Raw genomic sequence first — 23818 nt, forward strand, 5'->3', positions numbered from 1 at the left:
CGCTCTGAAGTCCACTTATGATGGTTGCATGACTGTTTGCACCGAAAGTCACTTTTACATGACCATCCAACCTTTGAATGATCAAATTAAACAGGCTGTTTTGTTGCTGAGACTTTAATACTGATATGTAAATGAGCTCTTTTCTAATTGGCTGTTCTGTACTGTGCCCGATTGTAGAAGCAGGCACTCCCTGTAATGTCTGCGTGAGTGGGCGGGGCTAAACTGCTGTAGGCTGACTAGGCGGTTATATTTAAATGTGTTGATTTTTGTGACATCACAGAAATTCAAAATGGGCTGTTTTTGCAGCTTAGTTTCTAAGTATGGCCTGTATGGGATGAGTCAACAGTACATTTTGAAAACTGAACAATGTATAATACTACAGAAATCATTTCCCCTGATATGGTTGCTTTAAGCATGTGGGATCATGATAACTGGTCCATACTAGTTTTCATGTGTTAGCATTGTTGTTAACACTTAAATAATTGAGCCACAGACGTCCAGTGAGAGCAACCGTGTCTGCATGTTCTAACCCAGGGGTCGCAACCCAAATGTTAAGAAGAGCCGTTTTGTCCTTTCAACAAACATCAAACCACCTTGGGAGCCACAACATTTAATGTCCATTTTATTGAAGTAACGCTTTACCATTTTGGATCAAAATATGTCTGTGTGTGCTGATGTACTAGTACAGACTAAAAAATATAAATGAAAACGCACTCATTTTGCTCTGCTTTAAGCTTTAGCTCAGCTATAGCTGCTTTTCTCGCATCTCCGGCAGGAAACCTTTCCGCAAAAGTAGAACAGTTTCTTGTAAAACGTCTCTCAGCGATCAATTTTTACGAGGCTGAAGTCACTTCTCATTCGGCAGCTGCTTGTATGAATTTTCCTGTTCCACCTTAAATGGAGCCTGAGGGAGGCACCAGAATGTAACTGCTGCATCATTTAAGGTGGAACGGGAGAGTTCGAACAAGAAGCTGGCGAATGAGAAACTGAGACTTCAGCTTCACGACTTTTTAGTGTTTGACAGTTTCTCGGTGCAGATTAAACGTATCAGGAAACCAGCAGGAGTGATTATAAACACAAATAAGTCCATTAATCTCCAAATTATCAATGTTGGTCTTAAATCTCTATCTTTTCGTTAGCTACTAGCTAGATGAGACTGTTGCCATGGTGACCAGCAGTCTGCGCACCAGTCTTCAGGGTTAAAGGGTGAATCAGCAGTTCTACATTAACTCCAGAGTTTAAAATCATTTATTGTTAAACTGTGTTGAACGATCAGCAGAGCTTTATTTTACTATAAAGGAGGATTATTTTATTTTTTACCTACAAATCTAATTCTGCTGTGGAGCCAACAGGACAGTAAAAGAGCCGCATGTTGCCGACCGCTGACCTAAACAATGAGTGTGTTTATAGTCAGTGGTTCAGCTCCTCTGCGATGGCAGCCTCTCGCTCTTGTTTATACAGCTTGTGGGTTCTTGTTACAGTGGAGGCTTTCCAGGCAAACTGGAGCTTTGCTGTTGCGTTCATCAGTTTCCTTGTGGTTGATTTATCCTTAGTTCTTCTGTGAACACTGTCCAGTGTCGTCCGCTGAAGGTTTCACTTTAAAAAACCATTTAAAAGCTGTGTTTGAACGAGAGAGCTGCTATCATGGATTCTATCAGAGCAACATACAGTGGGCTACAGCCTGAAGGGTCAAACTGGTTCTACCAGTATTAAACATTATACAGGTAAATGTTTATTTGAGCTTTATAAATTTGCAAACGATATCTTTTTGCTCCTCATCCACTGCTGTGACTCCACATAACCCCAAAATCAACAACGCAAAGATGTGTGTGACCACTGAGACACAACGGTTCTAGTGACTTAACTTTTATTTAAATTAAATCATTATATAGGACTTTTCAAAGCATTTAAACTTTACCAAAAAAACTACCCTTTTTAACTCAATTAGATTTTTGACTCTCATTAGTTAATAACTATTTCTCCTTATATGGTGACGAGTACAGTAGAGGAGAGGAGGTGAAGGAAAAAAAAAAAAGTCAAAGTCCAATGGAAATAAAGACACAAACAGAACGCAAAAACAACAGCGGGTGGAATGAGTAGGTCAGGGTAGAGTGGAAAGGAACTATTCTTACATACATACATTAAATACCAGCTCAAATTCAGCACGTCTTTCTGCTTCTTCTCTAATCTTTTTGTTCTTTTTCTAGATTTTGTATTTTTTTTTTCTTTTTCATTTAACTTTAAAAGGAATGTTATGATGTCGAGATTGTGAGATTACTATGCTATATAACTGCTGTCTTCCACCATGCAGGATGTATGATGTCTGACTATAAATGATGACATGTAAACATTACTTAAAAAAAAACTTTCCTTTTCGATCTTATCTCTGTCTGCTGCTGTTTATAAAAACACACTTTATGCAATTAAAAGTTTAATAAAATTTGCACATCAGATTTTCTAGAGTAAAATGAAAGTATTCATATAAAAAGTTTCTTGTTGCCTCTGCTAATATTCAAAAAAAGAAAAATAAAACAATGAAAAACATCAAGGAAAAAAAAATAATAATACAACAATCGTTGATTTGTGGTCAAAGCCCAAAGAGGTTAATAATACAAGATGGTTGGAGCTGCTGTCTAAAATCAAACAGGAAAGGAGCTGTTGGGGCTGAAATGAGGGATAGAGGGACAGAGGGAGAGAAGACGCTGGTGGGCCAGGGGGAGGTTGGCTGAAATTCTGTGTTTGGCTCCTCGGAGCTTTCCGGCTCTCCAGCTTTCCAAAACCAGACTGTAGCAGGAATCAGTTATAATCGGCCAGTGCAGTCAGTCAGGACGCGTTCTCACCTTCACCTGCTCATCATGACAGTTCAAGTAATCTGAGAGAGAGAGAGAGAAAGAGAGGGAGACTGAATGTATGTTTGCAGAAATGTAAATCTGTATGTACATAGAGTGTGTGTCAATTATAGGGCTGCAAGGATTAGTTAACATCAATAATGAAAAACAGTGTTTATTGTTGATCCCTTCCTTAACATTCAAATGGCTTGAGCGTCTCCTACAGCTGTCAAAGTTGCTTAGCAACGGCGTCTCAGTGGAGTGATAGTGTTTGTGAAAAAGCGTGCTGTTATGGCGAAATAGCATGGTTAGAACGCTTCTCAACCAATCAGCTTGCGTGGCCGGAACTAACTGTTCTATAATGTTCATATGACTCATGTAGTTGTTCTGACAGATTGTTACACCTTTCAGGAAGTGTAGGGGGCGATATGACTTCTATTGTTTCTTTGTACCATAAAAGACATAAGATGAAATATCCTGTCAGACGGTGGTAGCAAAGGAAAAGGAATAATTAGATTAGTCAATTAACCAAATGAAAGTCAAAAGGTTAATCAATCATAGAATAGTAGCTTCGTTAGTTGCAGCTCTAGTAATTCTTTTACACATTACATGTGTGGAGTCCCTCACCTCGGCCCTTTATCAGCCTTTCCTCTAGAAGAGTCCACAGTCCCTCAGGTTGTTCTTGATGATGACGTCGGTGACAGCGTCAAAGACAAACTGGATGTTCTTGGTATCGGTGGCGCAGGTGAAGTGGGAGTAAATCTCCTTGGTGTCCTTCTTCTTGTTCAGATCCTCAAACTTGGTGCGGATGTACTCAGACGCCTCGTCATACTTATTGGCACCTGAAGTCAGACCAGGAACAGTGTGGGTTGGAGTTCATGAGCACAGCAGGACAACAGAACAGGCCCACTCAGCTGGAGTACAGCACTTAGTATTCCCTTCTAATTGAGTGGATTTTTGTTGGACCTTTGTGATCAGTTGCAACTGGGTTTTTGAAGCATGTTCTGTTAGATTTTAGTGCTTAGTTGTAACTGAGTGCTTAGAACAGGATTTGTTGGACCCGAGTACTCTACTGTAGCAGAGCACGGAGCAGAATTTTGTTGTACTTGATCTGTCTAATCTATTCCAACTGCATGCTTAAAATTTTTTGTTGGGCCAGGGTACTCTGTTGAAACTGGGCACTGGGAGCAGGATTTTTGCTGGGCCTGAGTACTCTGTTGTAACTGGGTGCTTGGAGCAGTATTTTTATTGGACCTGAGTACTCTCTTGTAACTGGGCACTTGGAGCAGGGTTTTTATTGGACCTGAGTGCTCTGTTGTAACTGGGCACTGGGAGCAGGATTTTTATTGGACCTGAGTACTCTCTTGTAACTGGGCACTGGGAGCAGGATTTTTATTTGACCTGAGTGCTCTGTTGTAACTGGATGCTTGGAGCAGTATTTTTATTGGACCCGAGTACTCTGTTGTAACTGTGCACTGGGAGCAGGATTTTTGTTGGACCCAAGTACTCTGTTGTAACTGGGTGCTTGGAGCAGAATTTTTATTGGACCTACGTACTCTGTTGTAACTGGGCACTTGGAGCAGGATTTTTGTTGGACCTAAGTACTCTGTTGTAACTGTGCACTGGGAGCAGGATTTTTGTTGGACCTAAGTACTCTGTTGTAACTGGGCGCTTGGAGCAGTATTTTTGTTGGGCCTGAGTGCTCTGTTATAACTGGGCACTTGGAGCAGGATTTTATTGGACCTAAGTGCTCTGTTGTAACTGGATGATTGATGAAGGATTTTTATTGTACCCGAGTACTCTATTCTAAATGGGTGCTTGATGAAGAATTGTTGTACCTGAGTACTCAGGGAAGCAGATGGACAGAGCACTGTGTGCAATCTTCTCCTCAAACAGATCCTTCTTGTTGAGGAAGAGGATGATGGATGTCTCCGTGAACCACTTATTGTTGCAGATGCTGTCGAACAGCTTCATGCTCTCATGCATCCGGTTCTGAGAGAATGAGAAAAGAAAAAGAGAGAGAGAGAGAGAGAGAGAGAGAGAGAGAGAGAGAGAGACAGAGAGAGAGAGAGAGAGAGAGAGAGAGGACAAGAGAAAGCAAACAAAATGGATGTTTTCAGATAATTAATTCAGCCGTCTTGTGTAGAGTGATAAGAAACATGTAACAGAACTCTCTGAAAATGCTGTTTGACTGTTTGACCTGGAACAAAGTCAGTGTTCACAACCAAAAAGATCTTTTGAAATTAGAATTTTTTATTTTTTTTTTTCATTGTGGGGCCCGTCTTGTCCTTCTTTTGCTGTGCAAATTCATCTTATTGACCTCCCACACTCTAAAACCTGTATAACCAGTGTCCTATCTAAGGTGCAGGTTGAATTGTGTATTAGATTTTTGATATGTGGCCAAAGAAGGCAGATATCATTTATTAAAGATGAATAAGGCGAGACTCACCATCTCCTCATCTTCAGCTAACACCAGGTCATAGGCACTCATCGCAACACAGAAGATGATGGCAGTGACTCCCTCAAAACAGTGGATCCATTTCTTCCTCTCAGACCGCTGGCCACCGACATCGAACATCCTGCAGAGAGACAGCGCACACTTCATAAACAATCTACTCCGCTGATATCATACATTCAAAACCATCCTAAAATACCCCCAAAAGGCTTGAAATCACTGTTCAATAGATCGATATAAAAGTAGTAGGGATGCTCCATGATAGAATCATATCGGTAAAAAATGATCTGCATCGGACAGATGTATAGATTTGTCGATATTTCAAACTGATATTTTATACTTTGGAGGAGTGTAATGCTTAGCCGATGTTGGCTAGTGCGCTAAAATGTCTGCATTTTATTGATTTTACTTCATTTGTAACCCCTATAAAGCTGTTACATGGCACTCTAATGCTAAACCTGGTGAATCTAGTCCAAGTAGATTTTAGTAATGTTTATGCATTAGCACTGGCAGATGCTTTCGTGCACATGAAACATGGACATCAGCATCAGTCCACAGTTCCCATATCGGTGCATCTCTAATTAGCAAGAAGCTGTAAAAGATTAAGTGTTAGATGTGTCCAGGAAGGCGTACAGCATCGATCATGAAGTTCTAATAAAATTTACAATAGTTGTATAATAAAAGTTACAGTAACTCAAAATCCTTGAAACATTGAATTAACCATCTAAACACGTTTTGGTGTCTAGTTTATAAGGTTTAAATCTATATTTTTATAAGCTACTGCTTATGCTAGTTCTCCTTCTGACAGATGACTGTATCTCACACTTTTCTTATGGAAATACTACTCAGCTGAGACTGGGGTGAGACGAGTCAGACACTAAAGAGTTAAGCCACATGTGTGACAATATTTTGATCAAGGTGAGAAAATCTGAGTTTCATTTCTCAGGAACCAAATTTCAAAATCAGGAGGAAATGGCTTAGGTCTCATTTTGATTTCAAACTGGACTTAACCACGTCTAGGAAAAAGTAACTGAGGTTAAGAGGGGATCTCATTTAGAATATTTCTTTCCTCTGGGTGTATATAAAATAAAAATTATTCATGTAACAGAAGTCCTACATCCTACAATAACACACACACACACACACACACACACACACACACACACAAATACCCTAAACGTCAATGATGTCAACCTATCCAAAACACCCTTGACCATATTAACAAAAAAAGCAAGCACACGTCCTCAAGAAAATAAACAGACTTTCCATTCACAGATGACTGATACGTGTCATCTTCTTCCTCTAAGTGAAAGTAATACTAATGTGCTGCATTGGTATTATATGGCCAATTTTGACACATTTGCCCGCACTTGCAAAAGCACAGAAAACCTGTTAACTTGAACCACAAGTCAGCAGGCAGGTGCCACAGAGTCAATGGCTGTTCTGTTTTTCTCTTAAGTTCAAGAAAACCGTGTGGTAATTGACTGTTTGCTACAGATGGCGCAGAAAGAGATTAGGTTAAAAAAAACTGGAACATTTAATTCACTTCAATTATAGTAGAATTTTCTCTTATTTTTTGAACTAAGAACTGGTAAGAGCATCAAAATTATTCTCTGTCGTGATTGGCTCTTGCTACAGACAGAGATTAGGCTGAAGTACCGCTTTAATGGCTCGCGAGTCTGTCCTGGAGCTGCTGGGTGAGCAGAGAGATTTCCCCTTCATCTCTGCTCCTCTTCCTTTGGGCCATGTGCGATCAGCCCACTGCCTGTTACCATTTCTGTGGCATTTGTTGGCATTTCTGCGTGGGCTTTGTTGCCTTGGTTACATCCAGGCGAGAGAGGGGGTGGAGAGAAGGACAGATAGAGAGAGGGAGTCACTCCTAATCAGTCTGTAAGTACAGTACCATCTCTCTCTCTCTCTCTCTCTTTCTCTCATATACATGTAATATATACACATACTGTTGTACTGAGAATGGTCCCCCACCCAAATAATATGTCGTCAGCGGTGGTCCTGTGGTCTCTTTCCACTAGATGGGGGCTGATAAACTGCACAGAAACAGATGGGCTACAGTTTGTAATTGTAAACCTGCATAGTGGACCTTCCCATAGTGGAAGTGCACACAGTGGTTGAATTGTATAACATTTTCAAGGGTGATGATTGGCAGGCAGGGTGGGGGTCTGTTAGGAGTGGGGGCGAGGGGTCTGGGGAGTTGGCTGGATGTGAACTATGGCTATACCTACTTAATGCAGTAAAGCATTATTTTTCAGATATGTCTCAACACTGACTAGACTGCATTTGTTTATATAGAACAAAGTGTATTTCCCCCGATAGTCATGTGTCGGTTTTACATGAAGAACTCCTGATATATCCAGGTAAACAGGTATGCAAACCTCAAATATGGGTAAAATATCAGTAATCATCATCATAAGTAGAGGTGACACTGATGCTGGTTATCAGAATTGGGCTGATATCACCTGGATACTGGATTCAGATCCAATTTAATCACAAATTACAAAGGGCAAGAATCAAATCATATCAATAATATCACCAACAAATACAAAGCACACCATGAAAAAAAATACTTTAAGTGCTACTGTTGTCAATTGATTGGCTCTTGACGTGCAGAGCAAAGAAACAGAAATGAAGAAACATGCTAAAGACGTCCAAAGCCTGGCTGAACTTTTCATTACCAGGTGACAGCAGAGCCACAGCCTAAGTCTTGTAATGTGTCAAACCAAGTAAAACATATGACAAACTGAATTACTATCTATTGAGAAAATTCTGGTTAGCGAGAGTGTAATGAGTTCAATTCAAAAAACAAATAAATAATAAAAATCAATATATGTTCATATCAAACGTGTCCCATACACCCCTCTCTCTCTTATTTACAGTCTTTTGATTATAACTGGGAATCTGGGTGCAGCCTAGAGAAAAGTAGGCAGCGTTGATGCTCTGAAATGACCAGGTTTTAATTCTTTAAATGTTGTATTGGTAATTAAATAAATGTGTTTTTCTGATAATCAAATCTCCACCTCAGAACTGATAATCGTGCCAAAATATGTGCATCGCTACACCTCACAAGAGACAGCACAACAACTTGCTGTGTTTCTGTTTAAATCTGGTAGTAAGAACAGCTCTGAGAAATCCTGAGCTCTGTAACTTAGTAATACTTTAAAAACACTAAATATGAAATGAGAGCCAAGATTGTTACCTTATCAAACACAGATTATGACTGTAGGAAAAGACATTGTGTTTCTGGCTTCTGAATTTGGTTTAGCAAAATTCAAAATGGAATCAAAGAAGTATAGTTTCATTACTGGACTCTGTTTCTAACATTGCAAATGATTGTGAGGCCTGAAAGAGTGGAAGAGTGAGAGAGAGATTAACAGCAGTCTGCTTCTGTTGTTGCTCTGTCTGTTTTGGAAAATACAGCGTTTTTAGAGAATCCCGTCCATCTGCTGTTTTTATAGGCTTACAGATCCCTGCTCTAATAAACAAGAGAGGCAGGACTGATGTACAATCTCTCTCTCTCTCTCTCTTTTCCCCCTCTATCACTCTCTATTCACTCTTTCTCCCTTTCCCTCTGTTTCTCTGTCTTCCCTTTCTCTCTCTCCTGTCCCTTTTTTCCTTTTGTCTTCCATCTTTTTCTCTCCTAATCTTCTTCTCCTTCCTCATTTTTTACTCGCTCCCCTTTCTTTTCTCCCTGTCTCTCTCTTTTTGTATTTCTCCATCTCCCTCCTCCTTTTTTACTCTCCCCTCATCTTCTCTCTCTTATTGTCTCTCCTTTTCTCTCTCTTTCTCCATCTTCCTCCTTTTTACTCTCCCCCTTTAGTCTCTCTCTTACGGTCTCTCCTCTTTTTCCATCTTCCTCCTCATTTTTTTTGCTCTCCCCTTTTTCTATCTCCCTCATCTTTCTTATCGCTCTTATTTTCTCTCTCCTTTGTTTGTTCCTTCATCTCCCTCTTCTTTTTTCTCTTTCTCTCTTCCCTCTATTTATGCATCTCCCTCTTTATATACTTCCATTCTTAATCAAAATGAGACTCGGTGTGTTCCCTTTCTCTGTCTCCTCTGTCCCTTTTTCCTTTCGTCTTCTATCTTTTTGTCTCTCACAGTCTTTCTCCCTCCTCCTTTTTTACTCTCCTCACATCTTTTCTCTCTCTCATTGTCTTTTCTCCTTTTTTCTTTCTCCATCTCCCTCTTCTTTTTTCTCTTTCTCTCTGTCCTCTATTTACGTATCCCTCCTTTTTACACTTCCATTCTTAATCAAAATGAGACTCAATTAAACCCCTATAGGGTCTAAGCAGGAAAAAGATTACATCAGCACTTCTGAGAAGTCAGCATGCTCTTCCTAGGAATTTTTTCCCCTCCCGAGACACACAGACACACACACACACACCTGTCTTATAAAGTTCATAGACACACAATCACACATTTTTAATTTACGGGCCGTAAGAAGTTAGCCGATAGCCTTTGGCCTTCTGACGGACATGCGTCACCATGTTTGATCTGAGCTGGGACGGCTCTGCTCTGACGTTTCCTGTGTAGTTCATCAACAGCTGAGGCCTTCAAACAGCTATTTTAACTCCTCTACTATCTGCCGACTCAGAGCCAGCACAAACGGACACCTGAGTCATTCTGACACCGTCCCTCCAGCCAAACTCTCTGAACCAACACTTCAAACCGTGACTCATTTCCGCCATGTTCCTGTTCTCCAAACTCCGAGCCTACAGCTCCAGACACGCTCAGGAGATCAGCTGTGACTAAAAAGGCACACACTAACCGAAAGAGCCTGCAGTGTGGATCGAAATGGCTTCTTCATTAAAATACAGCGTTGCTGTCATAACTGAGCCTCCATTTTGAAGGGTTATGTGTGTATGTGTGTGTGTGTGTGTGTGTGTGTGTGTGTGTGTGTGTGTGTGTGTGTGTGTGTGTATGTATACATGTATGCATTTAAAGCTACACTATTTACGTTTTGAGGATTTAGAGACCTCTCTGGTGGAAATGTGTAATTGCAGACAAAGTGTGGAAGAACATTTTGTAACATGGGTTGTGCTTCGGACCCCTTCCACGAGTGGATGAATCTGAAGATTGTGAGCGCTTTGAAAGAGCATTCAGAGAGAGCTCAGTCAAAAAAAAGGGACCTGTGTTCATAGAATGTGAGTGAATTATCTACTATTGTCATCATATCATTATCAGTATATCATATGTATAGTATGTTGATTTTGCATTTGAGACTTAAATATCGAACAAGACCTTCTTTTTAGGCCAGCGCATGTATCGTTAATCCGTAAAGACGTGTGACGTGGTGTTTAAAAGCCTCTGACTTTTAAACAATTATTTTAGGCTTTATAGGGCGACTCACAGAACTGCATGCTCACCATATTTTAGCCTGTTTTTATTGTCCTGACTCAGTAGTGCTTTTTTCAGTTTTACACTGTCATTAGTTGCATATGTGCAGCTTTGAAAGTTTTGGCCTAAATAAACGATACTAAATAAATGCCTACACATGTAAGGACATGTGCAACATGTTTCTGTGTAACTGCTAGAGAGCCACAAGAAGTCTGAAGTAAATTAGGGAAACTTTGCATTTCGCCTCGGGGCAGTTGAGCATTTACTTTGTCGGCACAACTACTTTTCATAAACACAGTCAAAGGAAGGTATACTGTCTACGCTCCTGTCCTTCAACTCCATTCAGCACTATTCAGCTGTGTGTTCTAACCTTGCACACCTGAACTTACTAAAAACTCTCCTCTTTGAAGGAACAGTTTCTCTGATTTACACAACAACCCCAAAAATACTCGATCAGCCTTGCAGCTCCAGTGCAAAACTAAAGAAGCAAACATAAAGCACGTCTTGGCTGGTTGACAATTTTGGGTAAGAGGAGAAACTGTGTACATTTAATTTTTCTATTACTTTAACGAAGACGTAAACTTGATCAGTCCTTGTGTCTCTGGAAATGGCCAGAACGAAAACAGCTGTAGATTCGGCAGAACTCAGTGGGCCGAAATTAGAACCTCTGGTCTACACTGATATGAACATTTTAATACGAAACCAATTTTAAGGAACTAAAAGCTCATAAAAAGATGAGTTATGACTGATATGACTGTCTGAAATAAAAAGCAGAAATGCACAGACTTTAATAATCTAAATACTGTAGCACTGGGCTGGAGCGTTCAAGAATGCTTTGTGAATTTGCTGATTTTGGTTAAATAGCTCTAATGTTTCTTATTTTTCATCAGTTCTCTTCTCATAAAGCGAGTTTTTGTTTTTTCTGTTATAATTAAGGCTTTATTTTGGCAGATCTGTGTTGCAATTTTATGACATAAGTAATGTGAGACAGGTAAAAGTGCTCATGCTGTATTTCACTGCTGCTGCTACACCTATACCAGAAGGCTACAACATTATCATAAAGGCCATTAAACGAGCAAATAATGCTGTTTATCTTGCTTTAGTTTGGCTAATGAAAACTGCTTGAAATGTGCTGATGTTTATGTGTTCATTTATACCCAGACAGCTTCAGATTAAAAAACAAAAAACAAAAACAAACAACCAAAAAACAAATAAATAAAAATGGGCCTTTAGGCAATTTGGCTGTAAAGAAATAAGCCAAATAAGTCAAGAATTGGCCACAAAAATTCATGATCCATGCATCCCAGGTTATATTAGTTCATTTTATTCTCATGCAAAAAGTCAGGTCTGAATGCAGTTTACATGTTTTTTATTTTAACCATGGTGTTTTGTATTCAGCCTGTATCGCTGTACTGATGAGCAACTGGTTACTGCTATCTTAAACCACTGTCCTGAACGAGTCTTTATATATGTACGTGCTTATAAGTAAACATTTTCATTCACTTGTGCAACTTCAGTATCAGCATATATATCAGGCCCTAATTCAGACCATGACTACAGTACTAGAGTATTTGTTTGTTAATGTGGGTTTCATTTCTGTATTCAGCATTTGGAAGCACTGTCTCTTTTTCAAGCCACCGAACTACAACATATTTCGTCAGCAGAGGCCTTTAGACAGAGCAGTTATTGTTATATATCTGGAAAACGTTAAAAAGAAATCCAATACAGCTTGTTTAGTTACATCACAAATCCATGCCAGGCATCTTGTGGAAGTCTTGGAAGTTGCCCTGCAGGATTTCTTTCCAAATCTAATTCAACACAGCCAGTTACAGCAGCCCAAACCCAACTACAGGGCTAGAAATTTTTAAGAGCGGTGGTTGGCACCTCTACTTTAAAAGACACAAAAAACTGTAGACACTTAAACAGTAAGAAGAGTGCTTATGAATCCGTTAAACACTCAGAATTCAATTATTAACCTTTGGACTTATTTTTCAGTAACTACTATGATTTATTCTGGACTACAGAAAGTGACGAACCAAACTGTGGACCTTACAGATTAAGCGTGGTCTTCGTTTCAGTCTAGGGTTAAGCTTAATCTGGTTTCGGGAAACCGGCACTTTAGAGTTTAAGAGGATTACTTGGACAAACCTTACAAACAGTACTGTTTTATGTAAAGGTATGAATCATTCACAACACCATGTCACTACATTGAGAGAAATCATGCGTCATGTGAACAGAAAGCTTGCCGGTTATGAAAATGACTGAAAGAAGTGCGTGCAGAGTGTAGATACATATAAAGACACAGTATTATGGGTTTTGACTTTTCCCCACTCACTTGAAGTGGAGATCTTTGAAGGTGAAGTGCGTCTCTACGATGCCTGTGGTCTTCACACGGGTCCTCAACACATCATGCTGGGTCGGGATGTAGTCCATCTTGGCTATCCTCTCCAGGTCATTCAGATAGCTGAGAACACAAACACACAGGATTGCATTATTATTATTACTTGTGAGTGCATACACTGGTTTAAAAGATGCTACAACAATAATGATGTATCCCTGCGCCACCCTGTTGCCAGAGGCAACGCATCACAGCCAACCATCACTTTGATAGCTGAAATGAAAGAAAAAGACATGATGCTGATAAACACTGTCAACAGTAAGGGATTTAAGGAGCTCATTAAGTTCTTCTAGTTTGATGTGTGGAGGCACACGTCAGGGAAAAGGGTAAATAAAGCACAGCTTGCTTCGGGCAGTACCACAGCTCTCATGACAGACTGATGGACTGTGCTGACCACGACGTATGGTTACATGTCACTACATTGAGTGAAATCAATCCTCCGAGAGCATGCCAGTCAGACACAAGGATGATATAAAGGTATAGCTAAGGGGGGAAAAAAAAACATTTTGTATATTCCATGTTACAAGCCTTGCTTGATTAATTGATAACTGTTAAGGTAAGCAATAATCAATCAAGGAAATTTCTCATGTTTTGCAATCTCAGTCGCAAAGAAACACAACGTTTTATGAATGCATTATTACACAATTCAGTTGATGCATATGTTCATATCTTTGCTGTCCAAAGAAAACCATTTATCTCCTTTTTTGGTCAATTTTTTTTCTGCCTCATTTTAACACACCAGCGGTCCTTTACATTGTGTGATGTGATGTTTATGTTGAAGGGACCAATAGAAATGCTCCAAAATCACTTGGAATAAAATCGCTGTACATTAACTTACACTAGAAGGTAAGAGGGTTTTTGCCTTCTCCTGTAAAGTTACTATTTTGAAGATACTTGTTTTTCTTTGGACAGCGATGATATTTTGAATAGTTTTGAAAGTGGCTCAGCTAATCAGATTTCAAAACCAGAAATTAGCAGGGCTCTGAATGAGAAGAATACTAGTATTTGTACTTGTGTATTCATTCGTTAAGCTGGTTGTCATTACTTATTACTTAAAGAACACTGACCTACATGTTTCATTACAGGCAGCATAATCAGTCCTGGTTTATTTGATTTAGCTTAGTGCAATTTGTAAGACATTAAATAAAAAATGTTTATTCATAATTTTGTAGAGTGTTTTTAAACTGTGGCACCACATATTCTGTTTTTGCCCGTTCCATCATAACAGATGCTGGAAAAAATAAATATCAAAACATATTGTGTATCATGAAAAAGTACAAAGTATTGTGATATTATATTTCTGTCATATCCGCCACCCTGCCACAGAATAATCAGATATAATTTAAAAAAGCAATTAAGTAAACTGAACTAAAGCTAAAAATGGTGACGAAAATTAAATTATTCTAATTGGTTACACCCTTAGTATCAACATGACACATAAAAGTGGTATCTGAACAACTATCACAGCTCCATAACTCCAGCTCTATAAATCAGAAAATAATTTTGAATCCTTCAAGGCTGTTTACAGGTTCCTAAGCATATTTCACACTAAAGCATGTGAGCGAACACACACATGGTTCCTCTTCTTATTCCTTCTCTTTATTAGTAGAAATGAGAACAATAAAGCTTGTGCGTCACACGTTATCCGAAGATGTCTGGAGACGCCTGTTCTTCCACACAATGGTACACAATTAGCCCGGTCTGAAACAGGCCTCTGTGGAGGACACACAGTGGAGTTAGTCATAGACTCTGTGACTTGGCCAGAGACGGGATGGAGGTTGATTGAACTGCAAATCGGCGCTGAACAATCCCTCTCATACTGAGCTGTGCATGCGCACACACACGTTCTGCGAGTGATTAAATGGTTCTGAGAGCCCTTGATTTTATGGAAATGGTTGCTCGTTGGCTCGTGAGTGTGTTTGCGTGATGAGAGCAGGTGTGATGTTTGGTTAGACACTCGCTGCTCATTACACCTCAATGATTGACAGAGTGACGAAAACCCAAGCTTTTCTCTATTCAAGTCATTGTGAATTGGAAATCGAAATGCTTTTCCTTCCAAGAGTATGATAGGGCTGCACAATATTGACATAAAATGAAAATATGTTCCATTAGGCAGCTGGAAATAATAATGATGATATGAGAAGAGATAAACTATGAAAATAGTCTCAGCCTCTGACTGGAAGTGTTTGGAAAACCCTTCATTGCTGTGCAAAGCACTGTTCTTATAAAGCATTAAAACTATGGGGTCCCCTTGTGGAGAATGTGTGGCCTGCAAAATGTGAGTGAGTTCCAGACTGAACTGAGGTGCTTCAGTCTAAAAACAGTCAGGATTCCCTAAATTGCTTTTGCCGTTTATATTTGCAGTCACAAGCAAATGTGTATATTTTTGTTTTCAATATAGGCTCATATAGTTTATGCATTTCACACTCAATGCTGAAAATGAGAATAATAATCAAGTGTTAATCATTTTTACAGGCTAGTAGTTCAGCATAGAGTATTTTTGGACCTGTGCACATGTGCACACAGGGTTTAACGTGGCAAAGTACTTGCTGGACTTCTTATGCTGTGTTCCCGGCAATCTAACTACGTCACTTTGGTGCTGACTGTGAGGTAAATCGAACTGATCAGTCGTCACAGCCCTTAACGTTGTGTTTATCATGGAAACTCATATCGTGATAATGATACAAATACGATTTATTATGAAGCCCTAAGGTATACTGTGGAAAGAGGGAGGTAAAACATGATTTTATCGGTAAAAAATATTTTTTTCTCCACCCGATGGTGCTCGGTTACAATCAAAAGTCAGATGTTTTGGAGGTGGGCAAGAGTTTTGATGCAATATTACAAGAATTTTATATTTTAAATAATATGATGAATGGTCCTTAATATCACCAAGGACATGAACTACCAATGTAAAAAAAGGAGGTTCGGTTTGATGTCAGGTTGACTTTGAACCATTGTGTTTTTGTAAGTGAGCTCTGTTTTGTGTCATTCACATCCAGCTAAAGTTAATGCTGATCAGCGTCAATTTATGAAATGCATATTCCATGTCATTCCTAAAAAACATGCGATTAAACTGATAATTTGACCACATATTACTAACAACCATGATACCAAAAGATGATTTTATGACTGCATTACATGAAATATTATGTAGAGAACTTTTCATGTTAAAGCTTTTATGTTTCTGTGTTTAGTACCAATACTGACTGATATACTGGTTGGCTGATAAAATGAGCTGACACTGAGGAATTATCTGTATTGAAATTTCCAGTGCCATGACCATTAGTGCACCGTAGTGGTTTCTAGTGTTTTCTAGAACACATGATCTCTATCAGTCATGCAACTGAAACAGTAAAGTTCAACACATGGGTAAACATGGTTAAAATAACAAAAGCATGTTAAATGCACTTAAACCTAGCTTGTAGCATGGAAATAACATGACACATAACTGATGAAACCATGACACACAGTGACTTTTGTATTATTTATACTGATAAGACTGCCCATTTCTGTTATGGAATGTAATATGCTAAATGTGAGTGCATTCATGTAAAGAACTGAATACATTAACCAAAGAAAAAGAAGGACACCGGGGTATACATTAGAACCTAAAGTATAAGCATAGGTATACAATGATGTGTCCAATATTATCAGTTAGTCAGGATTCCAGTCCTAACATTACATTTCGTCCTAATAACCATGCAGTGGGTTCGTGTTTACTAAGTCTACCCCAGGCACAAGAAAGTGATATATCGCCAGATCACCCACCCCTACACAGTACTGTAGTGCCACCGTGCCTCCTGATTCTTTTGTCCTTAAACGGAGAGGAGGAGAAAGCGAGACAGTAGGTAGGTAACAGTTAACAGTACCTTAATGTTCCAGAGAATTTCACCAGAGCTTCCAGAGAACTCCAGCAGGAATGTGTTATGATGCCACTGCTTTGCCTTATGTAATGTAATATGCTAAATGTGGAGTGTTTCATTTGAAGAAGTGAATATATTAACCATACAAAAAACCCTCCTCCACTGCATGGAGCATTAGCCGAGTGCTTTTTATATGTATTAAAACCTAAGGATTTTTTAAGCAGTCACCATCACACACACCTCTCTCTGATACCTGTTCCTGACACTGAGCCAGTGCTGCTGTGGTTAAAGACAGTAGGGCCTGAGCCCGATACAGAACATCATCCTTTCCCCACACGACAATATATGCATGTAGGTACATGGAGAAACGTGTTTATCATATAAATATTGTATTGATCATTAACAAACATGCATTCAGTACCAAAAACTAGTCAGATGTTGCTTTAAAAAGGAAAAAAAAACATAAAAACTTCAAATAAATTGCAGTTGTGGTGACTGTGGTTGTCCCTCCCGACATCATCTGACCTAGGTTTTTTATTAAGTACTGTCTAGCTACTGCAGCGAGAGCCTCTCAGTGCACCACCAGCTTATGTAACACTATTTTAAAGTTTCACAGAGTGATATTAGCAAACCTCGGCCAATGGAACAGAATCTCTGACACCATTACCGAAACCTGCAAAGTGCAAGAGTGCATCCATGCACATACACTCAGGGAGGGGTGAGGGTGTGGAGGGAGGTGCAGTGTATGGCTGCAACCACCGTGAAACCACACACACCTCCGCCCTGAAAAAAACACCAAGTACAGCACCAGCTAACTTACTGACAGTCAGGAAATACAGCTTCAAGTGCTGCCATCATAACTGAACACATTCAGGAGCACCAGAGGTGTTTTAAACAGAGGAAAAGCACTATAACTAAGAAGATTAATGATATAAATAACGAACCATATAAATGAATGAATCAGCCAGATTTCAATAATATTAACTTTGATGAACAAATGAACATTGCAAATATTTCTAAAACAATGTTTCTATTTGACACTAAAAAAATGAAGTGTCCCTTATACCAAAGACTTAGTTTTTCAGGCCGTCATTTTATTGAATCAAATTTTAAAATGTGGAAGTTTCCCTTCCTACATTTCTGAATTAAAAGAAGGGCATTTCTGTCTCCACCTCACCTGTCACGCTCTGACTCAGTGTTCCTCTTTTCCCGTTTAGCCAAGGTTCGACTGTGGTCACAGAGATTCTCAGAGATCTAATTTTCACCGTCTCTCTTTCTTTCCCCTCATCCAACCCCACAGTGCCCAACTGATACAAAAACTGTCACCTATTCGTCTGTCTCCTGTGATGTCACTGTATGACCTGCCATTTTCGTGACCGGAAGAATCCAATACTTTTTGTGTGAAGTACAGCTTGATGCGAGAACAGCCATCAGAAAACTTTACCAACATGGTGAAGTTTTTTACTGCAGTGTTAACATTTACTATGAAAAAGCCATTTAATCATGTCACACAGAACCCTGCAGTTGGTTCCCACAGTTCACTGGCTCATCTACCTAACGTTAACAAACAAAAGGTAACCATGGCAGTTTGTTATTTAGAGCCAGAGCAGGGAGACAGGTTGTGTATTAAATATATTTTAGCGGACACTCTTATATACCAATTTAGAACAGTAGACAAATGGAGTGAGAGAAGTGCAAAGGTACTTTTTTTGGCAACAGCCAGTAATGTTAGTGTTCATATATGAACAGGAAACCAATCTGCCACGTGTGGATCGGTGTGTTATCCACTGTGATGTTAAATAAATAAAACACTGTGGTCACTCTTTATTTGGATGGTCCCCTATGAATGATCTACAGATACTTAAATTATTAACAAACATTCTGATGATACTCAGTTATCAACAACAGTATGGTTAGGGTTTCATGTAGGAGTTGGGTTAAGGTTCTGCCTTAAGGTTAGGGTTAGGTTTAGGATTAGGGATAGATTTAATAGAATCTTCCACACTCAACTTCAAGTTCAGTTGCATTTAACAGATATTTATTTGAGTGTCAGTTAAAGACAGACTGAGCATCTACAAAGCATTTACTGTAAACCATCCAAACACCGTAACATTAACTTATGGGAACTACACATGAATCAAAACTTTTCAAAAAGGTCATGACTGAGACAGATGAATACTGTTTTTTTTTTTAAAGCTAAAAATTCAGATAATCGATAAAATCAGCCAATATAATTTTATATTAAATAAAAATATTATATTGCAGAAACCTTTATGGTTTTGTTGATTTCTGTTAATTGTTTCTTTTTTTATCTTTCTTCGCATAAAGGTGTTGTTTATGTTTCAGTGTGTTAATGCAAATGGCTACAGCTGGATCTTACATGTTTTTTTCGTCTGTATTATTGCAATAAAGGTGACCAGGTTATTGTTTTGTGTAAAGAGTGACATAAGAAAACCTCAGAAACTCAAGATTTTTTCCCCACATTAGAGCTGTGTGTTCATTATAATATGAAACAAGCTCTTGTCTCTCTATGTCTCTCCCTTTCTGTTCCTCTGCAGTATCTGCTCCTCTCCCCCCCGATTTATCGCCATCTCTTGCTATCAGCCTGTCTTTCCCCTGCATATTTAACCTCTATCAGCCTGCATCATACTTTCCACGTCTCTCTCCCTCCCTCCATCAACCTTCCTCTCACTCTGTTTCACTTAATCACCTCCTCTAGCTGCTCCATCTATAAGCAAATAAAAAACGAAGCTGTAACTCGTGGTGAGGCAATACAACTAAATAAACTGATGAATGCATTTGCACATGCTGTATATTATAGTTTACAGATGAGAAGGCCTGAAGTGTAAACACTCTCTCACACACCAAGCAAAACAGACTGTTCATCACCACCTTTATTTCTCTGATAAAGGCTAATATGCTGGAGCAGTGGAGGCAGAGGATCTTGCTCTGGAGCTAAATTAGGCCACAGGAGAGTTCCTGGAAGCTTTAGAGAAGCTGCAAGCTGGATGAGGGAGAAACAGGCTGAGAGTAAGTGCTGCAAGTTACGCCTTATACTCACTCAAACAGCCAGACCAGCCATCTTCAGTCATTACTGTCCTATATAAACACTTACCTCCAGTCTACCTGCCTTCTGTTTCAGATTCATCACACATGTCTTGCTACTGATGGCTGTAAAAATGGCTACGCTTGTACATACAGCACTGTCCAAAAGCCAGAAACCAACCCTTCCTTTATTTAATTTCCAGTCAAAACAGTAATTAAGTACAAGATAGTGTCAGGAAAAAGCAGAAAACATATTTACCTACATGCTGTGGGTTTGGAAGGATGTGAAACTGTCGAGAAACTATTTCTGAGAAAAGAAAATAGACGGAAATGCGCCCTAGAACACCTATGAGACATGCAGTCATTTCTAAGGCTGAACTTGTGGCGGTGTGGAAGAACATCCCAGCAGATTTCTTTGAAAAACTGAAAGAAAAGGACAAGAATATAATCTACAGAATTTATCTAGATGAATTACAATAACTAAATAAAAAAAAATAATACAATCAGAAGTGATAACGTATGGCAGTGGGTTCATTTATTTCCAAACCTCTCCTTGTGGCGGCCTAGAATTACGTGCAGTTATCATCCAGTACTTTAACTGACTAATCAGTACTTCATTGTGCTAAAGTCAAGTGTGCTGCTGACGGAATTTAACAACTCTCTGGAAAGGCTGGGAGCATCAGGGGGACATCTGGAAACCGTACTTCGTTCTTCAAAAAGCTCATAAGATGTTTTTTTATTAAACATTTAAGATATTTTTAACATTTTTTTACAGTATTTGTGTATTTATATTTACTGCCCACAAAGGCAGCTTTAAATAAATGTCCTTAGGTTCCTTTATTTGTGCTTAGGTAAGACCTTTGCACAGTACTGTGTTGTCTGCTTTTTGTCCTGACACTGAAAAATGAGTAACTTGTACACAATGGCCTTTTTGACTGGAAATTCAATAAATGAAAAAGTGGTCTCTCACTTTTGCACAGTACAGCTGTACTTGTAGGCGACTACAGAAGCTGTTGGTTAAATTAACAGCTTGGTGAAAAATCAAATATAAATAATCACAGTTTTCCTTCCTCATCCCAAATGTAGCTGATCAGCCATGTTCGGTGGCTAAAGTTTAATTCTTTAGTTTTACACTGGAGCTACAACATGAATGCAGCTAACAAGAATTGGAAGTCTACAATACCCAAAATCCTTATCCTTGGTCTTTTTAAACTGCATTATTTCTATTACTAAAGATGTTAACTTCAGACGTCAAACATGTCTTGGCACAATAGCACTATTTTGATAGATTAAAAAAAAAGAAACTGAGAATTGTATGATACAATCTAACATTACGTCTTTAAATTCCACTAATCTTTAAAATTAGCTGATACACACTATCGGATTCATTCTTTTTATCTCTGTGATATCCCGTAGCATTTTCTGCTGATATCAGCCCATTACCAGTACCTAGCTAATTGTTTATATTTGGGGAACATTTGATTTTTTGCCAAACTCTTCATCGAAGACTACTATAACTAACTGGGCTAAAAGTTCAGTGTTCTGTAATTTGTGTTTATTTGAAATATTAACATAGTATTCCCTTTTTTGTCTGTACATGTATGAGCGTGAACTCACTATGCGGCAGAGTCATTGAGCTGATACTCTCTGGAGCGGGCAAAGCAGCTCTGGACACCTCCATCGGACCACAGTCGGGTGATGGCGCCGGACAGCTCCTCGGGCAGAAGACCCTGCTCCTCCGCTGCTCCAGCCAGGGCAAAGAGCTGCCTCGCATCGTCCTGCAGAAAAACCACACAGATATGTACACACAGTCAGACAAAACCCACAACAGATACCTTAAAAACTAAGAATGAGTGCGGGTACTACAGTATAAGGACATCCAAAACTCATCGTAGGATCCACTGACTTGAATCGTTCACAGAAAACTCTATTTTACATTTTGGCCCTTATCCCAAAATCAGCCAAGTGTCTGAAGTTCGCTTTAGTTTTATACCAGAGCTACTAGGCTAATGTAGCTAATAACTGAGGTCTAAGTTATCCAAAATCTTTTTTTGTTTGTAGGGTAGAATCAGGTCCTTTAATGCCACTTTAAGAAACACAAATTTCAGCTGACACTAAAAGAATCAAAGAAAAATTTGCCAATTGAACAGAACAAAACAATGGCTCTGCTATTCATGTCATTTGTGTTCTTCTTTGTTATTCATATATACATGTGTCCAATACTAATATCAGAAATTAGAAAATTTATTTTTGGTGAACCTTTTTTTTTTTTTCACCACTATTTCTTTTATCTGGAATGTTGTAGTGTAAAAAACATAAGTACTATAATAAATATTGTAAGTATAATAAGAAAAACTATCATTGTACTTCTATTAATTTTAAAGAAGCAAACATCTGACACAAAGCATTTCCTGGCTGACCAGGAAAGTACAAAGTGTGAGTTTCTGTTTATGCAATGTTGTCTTTTTGTAATGGAAGTCTTATTATACACGCAGTTTAGGGTTGGGCAATATGGCAAAAATATCGCAACACAATACTTTTTCACGATGACACACCGACACAATGCACTACAACTGCCACATTTAAAAACTGCAATCAAAACTCAATTAAACAGGGCTAATTCTGTTCTCTCTTTAATGAAACGTGGTGGGTCAGCGTTCTTTAAGTACTGATGATATGCAGAAAGCATACTGTGTATCATGATAGTAAAATGTATAACTACAGAAGTCACGTACATGCTGAATTTCAGCTCATGGAGTTTAGTGTCCTAGAAGTACTGACCATAGTCACAATACATATTCATCAAAGTGTACTGTGACATAATTATCATGATAAAGCTATCATCATACTGCCCACCCCTACTGGTACTAGATTAGACTGAGATTGATCTTGACCGCATACTAAACCTCAGTCCTCTCACACTGAGCCCTTTGGAAATGCACAACAAGCAGTTGCGCCATTATCCAGGATCAATTAATTCATTCAGGCTGTAAATGTAACTCCCAGAGGGGACAAATGATGACAGAGAGTGAGCGAGAGAGAGACACAGGGAGTTTGACAAGTAGTGGCCGTGTGGGTGTGTCCTGTTTAAAAATGAAACCTCATGCATATAGACACACACCGAAGTGGGTTTAAATGTGCTGCAGATCAAATCTGCCAGAACAGCGTAACCACATGACCACAACGGTCACACATTCGCAACGTCTTTCTGAAATCAAACCGAAGGAAGCTCAAAGTGAAATGATTTGAGAAACATGCTCAAAAGGTGCTGCATTAAATTAGTCGATGTGCAGCAGAGTAGAGTGGCCAGAGAGTAGCCTGAAGCCTGCCCAAAGCTTTACAGTCAGTTCATAATAGGGGGGCTGGGGTGGCTGCTGTGCCCCTCTAAATATTAATCTAAAAAATAAATGAATGACAAAATATTTATTACCTGACTTAAATTGTGGCTAAAACAGTATGATAATAAGAATCTTATACCTCCTGGTTGTCTCCAGTTCTGCACAGTTAACATGGACTTTTAGCTGCAGGATGCTGACATATTAGCTACTTTAGCTTTAATAGCAGTAGGGTGTTTCTCATAATGGCACAAGTACTTTATGAACACAAAACAATATTAAAACTGGCAAAAATCTAATTTTGTCCCGTCTCTGACGCACTCCCTACTCAAACTCGTCAAATAAATATCATGGTGTACATACAGATACAAACAGATCTGTAGCAAGATGCAGCAACACATTTATTTTCTTTGTAGTTTAAGGCCGTTTGGGCTTAATAATCAGATTTTATTTTTGTTTTACACTACAGTAACCTACAGTGTGATGCAATACTGAGCAACAGCATGGTACAGTTGTCTTTCAGTAAAGTAAAAGACAAGAGT

The 23818-nt window shown here is 39.0% G+C and overlaps 1 protein-coding gene across 2 annotated transcripts in view; it reads right to left on the minus strand.

Annotated features, from left to right (window-relative positions):
- Positions 1–1826: 1826 nt before the first annotated feature.
- The window catches only part of gnai2a (guanine nucleotide binding protein (G protein), alpha inhibiting activity polypeptide 2a), an 84370-nt gene continuing 62378 nt past the window's right edge, over positions 1827–23818 (minus strand). For both annotated transcript variants that reach the window (XM_036559505.1, XM_036559506.1), the window contains exons 4-9: positions 21559–21719; positions 12968–13096; positions 5278–5407; positions 4667–4820; positions 3456–3670; positions 1827–2872 (exon numbers count right to left, since the gene is read on the minus strand). In XM_036559505.1, coding sequence (XP_036415398.1) covers positions 3480–3670; positions 4667–4820; positions 5278–5407; positions 12968–13096; positions 21559–21719 — 765 coding nt within the window. In that variant the 3' untranslated portion in view covers positions 1827–2872; positions 3456–3479. The remainder of the gene's footprint in view (positions 2873–3455; positions 3671–4666; positions 4821–5277; positions 5408–12967; positions 13097–21558; positions 21720–23818) is intronic.

Source organism: Colossoma macropomum, unplaced genomic scaffold (assembly GCF_904425465.1).
Source record: "Colossoma macropomum unplaced genomic scaffold, Colossoma_macropomum, whole genome shotgun sequence".
In the NCBI taxonomy this organism is placed as follows: domain Eukaryota; kingdom Metazoa; phylum Chordata; class Actinopteri; order Characiformes; family Serrasalmidae; genus Colossoma; species Colossoma macropomum.